Here is a 12,811-nt window from a genome sequence, read left to right as displayed (position 1 = left end):
CATAAAATTCAGATTATATCTTATTAGACAATATATGGATAGATTCCTGAGAAAAAGTATGTTTTACTTGAAACCTGATGGTTTCATTTTTAGCAGTGTGATTAGTTGAACTACTTTATCCGTAACAACTTCTAGTGATGCGTAAATTATGACTTTGAAAAATAAGGGAATGTTTTAGGAAACAGATCTGTGATCTATCCTCCTCTGCTCCGGTGTCGGAGGAACAGGAGATGGAGGTTGTCGGAGGTCAAGAGGAGGACGTACGGTTCAAGGTAGTTCAAGATATGTCGAGATAAGTCAAGGGAGGTCAAAAGAAGTCAAGATAGGTAAAATTAAATGAGTCTTAAGGATTTAAAATTAAGTTCAATGAGGTCATTTGAGAATTGGAGGTCAAGGGAGGCATAGAGAGGTCTAGAGAGGACTAGAGAGATCAATAGTGGTCAAGAGAAGTTATTGCAAGTCAAATGAGGTCATGTGTCATCATAGGAAAGTCATTTAAGGTCAGTGGAGGTCAGGTGAGGACTAGATTTTTCTATCTACATATTTAACTTTGAATGTATCTATATCCATCTATCGGTATATCTATCTATTAATCTATGTATCTAGGTATGTGAGGAAGTATTGAAGGGTCAGCAGACTAGCCTGGAGCTGCTGGCCAACCTGTTCTCCTTGGAAGGGGAGGAGGATGGGGAGGGGGAGGACTGGGGGGAAATGGACAGCGAGGAGGAGGATATCGGCGACGAAGAAGTGTTAAACGGAGAAGAAGGGAATTATTCAACTTGAAATACATATTTACTTAATGGAACTGGTAACAACCTACCCTTTAAAAGTCGCATGTCCCTTTAAAAATTCACATGCCGGATAAACTTCCCTTTACAAAGTCAAACGCCCGATTAACTTCCCTTCTAATGCCCAATGAACTATACTACCCTATAAACATCTATCTGATATAAATTGGTCGTAATATCCTAGTTTTCTTGTTCTAAAAACGGAGCATTTTAAGTCGTGATTTCTATGAAATGCCGCTGAGAGTGAGATATAACAATTTTTAATAAGACCAGGTTTGAAGGGTACCGTTGTGAATTGAGCATCCAAAACTTTTATATGGAAGGATAACTTGAAATTACGTTTACAATCGCAATACAGTGTTAACATTTTTTTATATTTTTCGCTGAATTTGGAAAAAAATGAATTTAACATAATATTATGTTAATGTATTATGAAAAAACTTGAAATTAAATTGTAAAAATATTGAATAATTCTCCAGGGATGGAGGAGACTGTACACCCTGTGTCCCCTGCTCTTGTAGGTAGGTTTAAACATTTATCAATTTCAAAACTGATCTCATTAATTTATACAATGATTTCATCAATAAAACAATGATTTCATCAATTTAAACAATGATTTCACCAATTTAAACAATGAATTTATCAATTTGAACAATGATTTTATCAATTTAAACAATGATTTCATCAATTTAAACAATAATTTCATGATTGCATTAATTTAAACAATGATTTCATCAATTTAAACAATGATTTCATCAATTTAAACAAAGAATTTATCAATTTGAACAATGATTTTATCAATTTAAAGAATGATTTCATCAATTTAAACAATAATTTCATGATTGCATTAATTTAAACAATGATTTCATCAATTAAAACAATGATTTCATCATTTTAAACAATGATTTCATTAATTTAAACAATGATTTCATCATTTTAAACAATGGTAAGATAATGGTTTTTCTTTTTGAAAAATAGTTTCGGTAAATATCTTTGATCAGAGAAAAAAAAATCGCATAATGTAATCAAAGCAAACTTATCATGAATACAATTTGCAATTTTATTAATAACTTACATTTTTGTGAAACACTTTAAACGTCAGAAAACCTGACTCAAAACTCCTTAGGCGAATTATTTATATATTATCAATATGAGCATCATTAACACAACGGCTCAGAAAATTATGCCTAGTTCGCTAATGCCTAGTTCATGAGTGTCTAAATAACATTATGCTTAAATAAAATAAGAGTTATGGAATGCCTAGACAAATGTATATCAACGAGATAAAAAAAAATGAAGAGAGAGAAAAACAAAAAATGTGCAATTGTTATATTGTTTTGGTTTCGCTTAGATACCATTTTTGGTAATAAAAAGCGATTCTTAAACTTGATATTTTTCACTATATATGCTCGACATTTTTCACATGATCATCGTAACTGTTCTTGAAAATGTTTAAGGTTTTAGACTCTTTAATATAGTCTGGCAAACTGTTCCATGGGTTTATCACTCTCACAGAAAAATTGTAATCTGAGTAACAATGAGGTAGAAAATTATCAGTTTTCAGACAGAAAATAAGGATATTTCATTCATCCTTGTTCAGACAACTGTCTGAAGGGTACCATTGTGACTTGAATCAGACATGCTTCTCTAGAATTAGAGAGTCACTTTAAATTAAGTCTTAGCTGTCCCTTATGATAAAGTTTTTATGACTAATTTTGGTGAATAAACCAGGATATTGATCTCAGAGTTGTTGCTGAAGCCTTGGATAAACTATTTGACGCGTTTAGCGAGGACGACACCGACGCCATCTTTTTTCAGCTGAATCTTCTCCAGAAAATGCGCGGAATCGCAAATTCTATGAAAATTAAAATGGCGGCACAGAAGCGAAATTTCAACAGCGAAAGTCTAGGGATTGTGAACATGGCGAAACTGAACCTGCAAAGATTTATAAAATATAAAGAAAAACGGCCGAAAATTTAATTTTTATATTTTTTCAGAATCCAGTATGACGCTAAACATAGCTAGCTCTGGTCCCCCTAAGATTAGGAAAAATGCCTCGAAGAAAAATAAGAAAAGTTGGAGGAAAAATGTTGATATGACAGAAGTTGAAGATTTTCTAGGTAATTTACATTTGAGACTTGTAATGTTAAAGGTACTGTTTGGCGGCTTTTTCAAGTGAGACATTTTTTTGAAGAGTTTTATATTACATTAATGGACCAAAAACTGACTAAGTAATTCGTTAAATCATTTCAAATCATAAAACCAGGCTACAATTTTGATTTAGAAAAGTCATCTTGAAGCTAATGAACGTAGGACAACCTGAATAGTCTGATTTTTGATTTTTGAATTTAGATTAGTAACCTTAAAAGCCTTGTCCAATCAAGAATACGAGATATTCATGATTTTCTCTGTAAAACTTTATTATTGTAGTTTTATATCTGAAAAATGACTCGCGTCTTTCTGTTTCAGCAGACAGAAACATTGGAGAAAATTGTTAGAATTAGTTTAAAGAGAAATATTGACTATGACTAAGTTATTTTTATCCGAAGAACAAACAGAAAATGAAAAATCTTAACTCTGTGGTGTTGAAAATTCNATGCACAAGTCACTGTGAAGACAAACCACGATTGAAATTAATCAGTTTTAAAAATTATAATCATGAATATCTAACTAAAGTTGATCAGACAAAGCTTTTAAGGGAACCTTTGCATGTCACTGTCCTTTGAAATCCTCGCTACCATAATGATAATATGGTTTAGAGGAACAAAGGTTATGGAGGGGATCGGTGGATCCTTCACAGAGAAGAAGGATCAGGAGATCTTTAATCCTTTAATAATAATAATAATAATATTATGTTTGGAGGAACAAAGGTTTGAGGAGAGGATCGGTGGATCCTTCACAGAGAAGAAGGATCAGGAGATCTTTAATCCTTTAATAATAATAATAATAATAATATTATGTTTAGAGGAACAAAGGTTTGAGGAAAGGATCGGTGGATCCTACACGGAGAAGAAGGATCAGAAGATCTTTAATCCCTTAATAATATTATGTTTAGAGGAGCAAAGGTTTGAGGAGAGGATCGGTGGATCCTTCACGGAGAAGAAGGATCAGGAGATCTTTAATCCTTTAATATTAATATTAATAATAATAATAATAATAATAATATTATGTTTAGAGGAACAAAGGTTTGAGGAGAGGATCGGTGGATCCTTCACGGAGAAGAAGGATCAGGAGATCTTTATGTTGGATACAGGAGGAGAGGACAGGAAGGAGAAGAAGAAAAGGAAGAAGGAGATTAAACCCTTAAAGTAGGTTTTTATAGACATTAATCTCAGGGATTTATTTAGAGATTTTACAGATTTCAATCTCAGGGGTTAGTCTGGAGTTTTTATAGACTTTAATCTCAGGGATTTATTTAGAGATTTTACAGATTTCAATCTCAGGTGTTAGTCTGGAGTTTTTATAGACTTTAATCTCAGGGATTTCTCTAGAGATTTTATAGATTTCAATCTCAGCGGTTAGTCTGGAGTTTTTATAGAATTAGAGACTATTTTTTCCAAATTTTTTTAACTTAGATATTATTTGTGGCAACTGTTGTTGACTTTGACAAAAATGCTTTATTTTTAGATGCCACTCTCTTCTACAAGGATTACCTGGAGTTCCTGATCCTAAACCTATGCGTCGCAGGTATTCTATCTATCTATCTTTATATTTCTATCTTCATATATATCTATATCAATCTATCTATATATCTATCTATCATTCTTTATGTCTATCTATCTATATCTATCTATCTATCTAGAACAAGAACCCTGGATCAGAGAATGAATCCTGTTGTAAAACAAAGGATTGAAGGAATGATCTCTGCTGGGATTATCCCCAGAAAGATGGTTGAATCAAAGTAAGTATTTTTACAGGGGTGTACCGTGTATACTGTATATTTTCTCTTTACAGGGGTGTACCGTGTATACTGTACTGTATATTTTCTCTTTTCAGGAGTGTACTGTGTATACTGTATATTTTCTCTTTACAGGAGTGTACCGTGTATACTGTATATTTTCTCACAGGAGTGTACCGTGTATATTGTATATTTTCTCTTTACGGGGGTGTACTGTGTATACTGTATATTTTCTCTTTACAGGATTGTACCCTGTATATTGTATATTTTCTCTTTGCGGGGGTGTACTGTGTATACTGTATACTTTCTCTTTACAGGAGTGTACCGTGTATATTGTATATTTTCTCTTTACGGGGGTGTACTGTGTATACTGTATATTTTCTCTTTACAGGATTGTACCCTGTATATTGTATATTTTCTCTTTGCGGGGGTGTACTGTGTATACTGTATACTTTCTCTTTACAGGAGTGTACCGTGTATATTGTATATTTTCTCTTTACAGGGGTGTACCGTGTATACTGTATATTCTCTCTTTACAGGAGTGTACCGTGTATATTGTATATTTTCTCTTTACCGGGGTGTACCGTGTATACTGTATAATGTATATTTTCTCTTTAAAACTAAAGATTTTGTTTCCAACAAGTGATGTATGTTTGTGCCGAGCGGAATTATTTCTGAATTTTGGAAATCAAATAATGTTTAGGGGAAAAAAATTATATTTAGGAAAAATAAATAATATTTAGGGGAAAATAAGTATTATTTAGGGAAAAAATAAGTATTATTTAGGGGGAAAATAAGTATTATTTAGGGGAAAATAAATAATATTTAAGGAAAATAGATAATATTTAGGGGAAAATAAATAATATTTATGGAAAATAGATAGTATTTAGGGAAAATAAATAATATTTAGGGAAAATTAATAATATTCAGGGAAAAATAAATTCATTTTTGGTTTTAAAAAACGCCTTTTAGTCTCCAATTGTAGCATGTTTTCCAGAGCATCAAAAATCTTTGTTAAATGTAGCATGTCCTTAAACCAGTGTCTTAACAAAAATGAATGAAACATTAATTGGTTATTTTTTTAAATTAGTTTTTTCTTTATTTGTGGCTCTCTATCAAATTGAGAAGGGTTCATTTTTGCTGCAGAAAAAATTACCATATTTTTTTGCTTATTTTTAATCTGAAACTTGATGAGTGATGAGCCTTTCAGAGATTATTATAACCTCTGATCTCTAATAGTTCTCCTTAAATCTATTTAATTGAAATGTTTTGTTATCATTATTGAAATTAGGTGGAAAAAAATAATCAAAACACCCAAGATCTATTTTCCACCTAATTGCTTTATACTTGTACTGTTAATATAATCACCAATTTGTAATTGTAAACTCGTTCTGTACACAGATGCATGTATTTTAGCAATAAACTTTATCTATCTATCTATCTATCTTCTTTTTATCAACAATTCGGATTTTGGTTTTGAGAGTAAAACAGTTTTCAATTGTATTTTTTGGTTAATATTTTGTCCTATATATCTGCATATTTTTGCGGATCCACGGATCAGCATACTGGAAGCCAAAATCTTGCGGATCCTGATCCTAAGCACTAAACTAGCCTAGAAAAAAATGTGTTCAGGAAGGATCCTGATCCTAAGCACTAAACTAGCCAAGAAATAAGTGTGTTCAGGAAGGATCCTGATCCTAAGCACTAAACTAGCCAAGAAATAAATGTGTTCAGGAAGGATCCTGATCCTAAGCACTAAACTAACCAAGAAATAAATGTGTTCAGGAAGGATCGTGAGATGTATCTTCAGATGAAGAAGAGAACAGCTGCTGAGAGACTAACAAGAAGAAGAACCAAATTTGATTTTGATCTTTGGGATGAAACAGGTAGACAGACAGACACACAGACACGCTGAAAGATAGATAGTTGAATTTGGGGGTCCCTTTTTCGCTTTCAGTCCCTGAAAGAATCCATAGCTAACTTTACATTGTATTTTTTAAATCCAGAATCTACCCAAATAAATTATCAAGTACAAAAGGTGGCAACAGAGAAATGTACCAATTATACACGACGTCAAAAGTGTCAAATATAACAAGGAAAACGAAATTATCTCACGTTAGTTGACATGTTTTCCAAGACTAAATAAAAAAGTGTAAAAACAGAAAATAAAGAACACTTAAATTTCACTTATTTTACTGTGAGATAAGCACTTTATTCTAAAATTATCACTACTAATAATAATTTAGTCTGACACAAAAACTGAGCTGACACTTGTGACTTAAGAATACAGCTGGACTGAGAGTGTAGAAATTCTACGTTGCCATCTATTGTTACTAGAATCTGTTTGAGAATTTACCCACTCTCTTTCTATTGGCGTCATAGATTTATTTAGAGGGAGAGTGGGGGACGTCCCCTCAGATAATTATAATGATGATGATGATAAAAATGATAATGATGATGATGATGATATAGTTAAACCTGGAGAAGAGATATCTGAACAAGATTCATGGATAACCCCTGAAACTAGAACACATAGAGATATCTGGACAAGTCAACATATTCCTAAAGAAACTAAGAAAAGGTCAGGTTTATTCTCAACTATAAGTTATGATATTCATTCATAATTAGTTCCATTGGATACCTGATTCATTCGTAATATGCAAGTTATTTGATCCACATGTTTTATAATCCATGTGTTATCTCATCCATTCCATAGGTTATAAGATCCAGTCATAATTTGATCCGATTGTTTTTCGTAATCCTATCCGTTATTTAATCCATACATAATCTGATCGAATCATTATAAGATGATCGATTAATTATTTTATTTATTCATTATCAGATCCATTTGCTTTACATTTAAAACACTTTTTGACAAATAAAATTGACATGCAGGAAAATGTTCCTAATTTAGAAACTTCTGCACTGGTACTCTTCTACCAGCAGTAGAGCTTCCTCATCCTGGTTCTAGTTATAATCCTGCTCTAGCTGATCATCAAGATCTACTTTGGCAGGTACACGCCTACCTTATCTTGATCTTGATCTTGATCTTGATCTTGATCTTGATCTTGATCTTGATCTTGATCTTGATCTTGATCTTGATCTTGATCTTGAATTTAAATTTAAATATGCATTTGTTAATATCATTAATACACTGTTTAGGCTGCTATGGTAGAGTTTGATAAAGAGAAAGAACAGAAAAGACTTGAACGAGCAACTACTGCTATGTATCCAACTAAAGGTGAAGCACCTACAGAGCAAACTATGATGCAGGTTAGAAACATTAAAGGGACTTTACGCGTAAATCGGAAAGATGGCAATGTCCGATTCACAACGCTATTCCTTAAAGCTTTGGTGGTTTCCCTACAAAAGCTTCTTGCGCATTTCTACTGTTGGAAAACATAGAAATTATCAGAATTAAATCCTTTAAGCCCAGAAGAACTATATTTTCTTCCACATTATTGATCAGATGAAGGTTTCAAGGGTACTGTTGTAAATCAGGCCACTTGAAATCACGCTTTAATTGTTTACAGAGATTCAGACAGCTCTGAAAATTATGCATCAATTTTCTAGACCGGGTCAACTTTGAAAAGTCATTTAACATTACACGTTAACTTCTTTGTGATCCTAGACAAGTAAAATTTAAAACTGCACGTGATTGGTTCTAGCTTGTTAATAGAAGCGATTGTGAACATTTCAATGAATTTTTCATGAGAGCATGCACATTTTGAAGTTTTGTGAAGTGAATTCTTCAAAATATTCACCATCTAAACTGTGCAGGAGATGGCAGAAGGTATTGCTGAGTTGGGAGGGAAGGTGGATGAGGATGAGAAGGAGGAAAAGGAAGGAGAAGATGAAAAAGAGAAGAAGGATGAGGAAGAAACAGAAGGAAAGGGAACCTCGAAAATGGCCAAACCCAAAACAAGGTGATTAATTATAATTCATTAATTATATAAATTAAGTAGATAGATACACTGTAAACCTTCGTCCGTCCATGGATACAGTTCGGTGGCAAGGAGCGTCGACCCCTAATTTATTAGATGCATGGGTTTTCTGCTAATAACAATGCTTATTTTTTAATCTGATACTTTTGTGAATAGGATCATTTAAAATTATGTCTACAGTCCGTTTAAATGTTTAGGAAGCAGAGACGTGATGAACGGAAACGAGGATTTGAAGAAAGAAAGATGGCTTCTCTGCTTGCCGCAAAGAGAATTGACGATCAAGTTTTTCTTGTTAAATCACTCAGAAAGGTAAAATATTTGCATCATCGGTCTTGTATCAATCATATGAGAGGGGGGNGGTAACAACAGCAATTTGTAATTCCCACCACACAAATGTTCTATGCGGCACGAGTACGCCCAGTAATTCATGATCCGGAGTGAAAACTCATAACAACATCCTTTGTAGCCAACTTGTACGGATATGTTTTTAAAATGTACACATTGTATCATTTTTATCTAGGAAAATAATATACGTTTTTTGTCTGAAAAAGTTCGAATTCGTTTAGGATTTTTCAAAAGTTTGTTTACAATAACTATTAAATGTATATTTTAGAAACTATCCGCTGCTGATAATGAAACGATAGAACGACAGAAACGTAAAGAGGAGAGAAGGATAGAGAAGTTGAAGAACCCAGTTCAGCATTCAAGATACAAATATGATGCTCCAGAGATAGAAATCAAGGAAACCCAAATCATATGTAAAACTTCTTTGGAATTTTACAGAATTTAAAATTTTACCAATTAACTTTACAACTTTGGTTTGTCTAAATTACACCAATCTTCATGATCAGTCTCTTTAAATTGATTAACTGATTGGTTTAATCAGCTGTCTGATGAACTCACTGGAAATCTCCGTAATCTGAAACCCGAGGGTTCACTTCTAGAAGTTGGGGTTGAACTTTATTTCGCTTGCCGCCAGAAAAACATGATTTTTAGGCCATTTTTGAACTCTTGTTTCTTAAACCTGTCTTAAAATCCCAAGCGGAGAAAGGTTAGAGTATAGAATGTTGATAGACAGTTTGTACAGGGGAATTGTACAGACCCCTTATCATTGGACAAACCCCTTTCATTCGAAAATTTGGAATAGGAAAATTTGATAAAATTAATAATGATATCTATCTGGTGTCTATGCCTAATATCCCTTTTCCTTTGTGCACAGTCCTTAGACAAGATTTTTAAAAGTTTCTTTTATTTTAGATACAAGAGCTTACAAAGAAGAAACATTGTGGAAACAAGAATAACCCAGAAACAAGCCAGACACAAGGAAATCATTTATAATAAATATTTTTATTTATTGAGTCCGCGATTTAAAAGCTTCTGTTCGAGTCGTAATTCCGTAAACCCGAATTTAAGACCCAATCTTCGACCCAACTCTAACGACAGCATGTGTTACGTAATTGACAGCTGCAAGATCTTCGGCTCGACTGAAGGAGTTAGGCCCAATGAAAATAAAACCGACCTTGGTTGGTTTTAGTGGAGAATAAGGCTGAATGTTGAGTCTTGTTCCAGAAAAACCCGGAATTGTGCCAATTCCTACCATGAAAATCCACCAAATAGAATATTAAACCGTTTTTTTTTAACTCAACTCAGTGGAAAATTAGATGAAGCTTGAATTCGAAAGCTCAAGTCGTAAATAAGGCCCAACGACAGCCTGGACCCGAGCCGTATGTTCCCATATTTTTTAAATCGCGGGCTCTTTAATTTCGATTAAATTTTCATTTAAAAAAAATCTGAGGAATTGTCTTTAATTAATTAAAAGGAAGAAAAATATGTACGGCTTACGTTCTATGGAATGAAGATTGATGTTTGATTTTTTAAAGTTTTTTTTACTTATATTTTACATTGAAATTAGGATAATAATCGGTAATTTTACATACATTAATAATAATTATAATTAAATAATATATATAAATGATTGATGAACAGATTAAGAAAGTTGATAAAAGATCTCATAAGATGGCCTGGGAGGCAGATATAAGGTAATAATCTTGTTATTTATTAATTTTCCATAGTTAAAGGGACTGTAAGCGTAATTTAAATTGACACGCCATGTAAAGATGCCAACGCCCGATTCACAACCATTCTTAACCGGATAGATATTGTTATTTTTAGACGCGAAAAGTGTTAAATTAACATCAACTTCTAAATCAGACAAAGATTGGACATTGTCATCTTTGTATGGAGGTTCACTTGAAATTATGCTTATAGTCACTTTAAGTTAAAACGTCTTAAGCTATATTTCCAGTATAGAGGGGTTAGGATTTACAGCGATTATCTTTCAAATTATAATTATTATACAGTGGGGCCCATAAAACTCTGGAAAAGGGAGACAACTAAAACAACCTTTTTGTATTTTATGTTCTTATAAAGCTTAAAGTTATGCCATGGTAGCTTGCAAATCATCTTGGGTTGTAAAATGGGCTTATACCACGGTGACAAGGGTCCCACTGTTTTTTTTTTCTTTTAACTTTTGTCATGATTAATTAATACGTTTCTTGAGAAGAATTTTGCAACATAAATATCAATACATTGACAAACCATTGTTTAAGTTTTTAATGAATTAATGATAATACATTTTCAGGCGTGAATTATTTTGAATAAAATGTTAAATTTTTCAGTAAACTGAAGCAAGCAGCAGCTAAAACTGTGAAGAATAAGAAGAAGAAAATGAAAGCTCTGAAGCGAGCTCAGGCTGCTGTGGAAGCATCTGTCTCAGCTGTTTCAGAAACAGCTGCTTAAATTTAGTTTTTTCCTCGGCGGATTTCTTAAATTTCGATGCATCATGTTTTCTAAAGGGAAAATAAAAAGATATTTTTTGAATTTTATTTTTTTACGTAAACGAATACACTTGTTACACGTATAATGCTACTTTTCCACGAAAGGTGTTTGACTGCCATCTAACAGCCACTTGATGGCGTTACATATAAAACCCATTCAGAGGGTTAAGATTTACTTTTCATAAAGAAATACTCCGACTTTTACATGAAACATAATATAATTTATTAATTTTTGAAGATTTTGTATTTCGTATCCAAAAGATTATCTTCAACTGTCAGAGATGAGATACACTAAATTTCGAATGGAAATATCCTCTTGAAACAAGAAATTGGAGCGAAAAGAATTGAGCCTCGGTCACAAACTCTAATTTTCTAAACCCTATTTCTGAACAACCCAATTTTTAACAAAATGGCGTCTTCGTTTTCCACTTTTTTCTGTGATTCACTGTAATTTTAACAAATCTTTTTCTCTTCTGTAACCACTTTCCCAAATGTCGTCTTTGTTTCCCAATATTTTCTGTGAATTACTGCACTTCTAAAGATGAGTGGATTAAATTTTCCTGAGAGCACTCGGAATATTTTGGCACTACTAATAGTGAGCTGAAGAATTGCAGAAAATAAATGTCGTCTTCATTCTATTTGGATATTTATCTTTCTTATTTTTTCCCTATTGATTCTTTATTGCAAGAAAATCGCAAATTTTTTTTCGCGAAATGTAGAATTTTTGTCTTCGTTTTTTCATTTTTCGCTTAATTCATTTTCGCAATAAAGTTTGCAACATACGAAAAAAACAGGGTAGGTGGGGGGTGATGCAGCGGGTAGCAACAGCCGTAGTACCTTGGGAGAGGGGGGGGGAGCAAGGTTTTGTCCCGCTTTATATACGATCGGATTGAAAAAGCGGAGAGATTTCATCTCTCAGGCGGAATGATCCTTAAGTCAGAAATCGGAATTCCAATCAAGAGAAATATACCAGCTGGGGAAATAAAAAATTTTAAAATGCATATTTAATAGTTCAAATGAGTAAATAATGTGTTGTTTGAACTACAGGGAATGAAATCATAATAAACAATAGTTCAAACATTCAAGCAGGATTCGCAGGAGAAATCACCGACAGTGTTAAAAGTAAGACGACATATGAAGCTATGAGTGTACACTCGTACCGGTGGGTGGTGGTGGTGGGGGGGGTTTGACGTAATCGGATTTTGGAATTTGAGGATCTTACTACGGAGGATATAAATTGATTTAAATTTAATAAGATTTGTCAACTTATTGACAGTTCTTTTTTAATTTTTGGTAATTTCCTAGTATACGATTTTTGGACCCCCCCCCCCCTCCTATCAATTT

The 12,811-nt window shown here is 33.0% G+C and overlaps 1 protein-coding gene across 1 annotated transcript; it reads left to right on the top strand.

Annotated features, from left to right (window-relative positions):
* Positions 1 to 2,507: 2,507 nt before the first annotated feature.
* Positions 2,508 to 11,510, top strand: LOC111713099 (ribosome biogenesis protein NOP53). Its single transcript, XM_023487894.1, has 15 exons — positions 2,508 to 2,908; positions 3,964 to 4,096; positions 4,416 to 4,475; positions 4,591 to 4,689; positions 6,472 to 6,572; positions 7,159 to 7,267; positions 7,601 to 7,700; positions 7,849 to 7,959; positions 8,467 to 8,612; positions 8,828 to 8,939; positions 9,244 to 9,372; positions 9,517 to 9,577; positions 9,884 to 9,954; positions 10,617 to 10,669; positions 11,309 to 11,510. Exons 1-15 carry the CDS (start codon positions 2,794 to 2,796, stop codon positions 11,427 to 11,429), a joined length of 1,521 nt encoding a protein of 506 aa, XP_023343662.1. The 5' UTR covers positions 2,508 to 2,793; the 3' UTR covers positions 11,430 to 11,510.
* Positions 11,511 to 12,811: the final 1,301 nt, after the last annotated feature.

The sequence above is a fragment of the Eurytemora carolleeae genome, unplaced genomic scaffold (genome assembly GCF_000591075.1).
Source record: "Eurytemora carolleeae unplaced genomic scaffold, Eaff_2.0 scaffold1286, whole genome shotgun sequence".
In the NCBI taxonomy this organism is placed as follows: Eukaryota; Metazoa; Arthropoda; class Copepoda; order Calanoida; family Temoridae; genus Eurytemora; species Eurytemora carolleeae.
Note: the sequence above shows the minus strand (reverse complement) of the source record. Positions and strands in the feature narration are given on the sequence as shown.

Bases quoted from the DNA above. Each gene is read 5' to 3' on its own strand.
- LOC111713099 (XM_023487894.1), top strand. From the start codon at position 2,794: ATGACGCTAAACATAGCTAGCTCTGGTCCCCCTAAGATTAGGAAAAAT. The intron at 4,690-6,471 runs GTAAGTATTTTT...AAATGTGTTCAG, and splicing joins AGAAAGATGGTTGAATCAAA to GAAGGATCGTGAGATGTATC. The intron at 7,701-7,848 runs GTACACGCCTAC...TACACTGTTTAG, and splicing joins ATCAAGATCTACTTTGGCAG to GCTGCTATGGTAGAGTTTGA.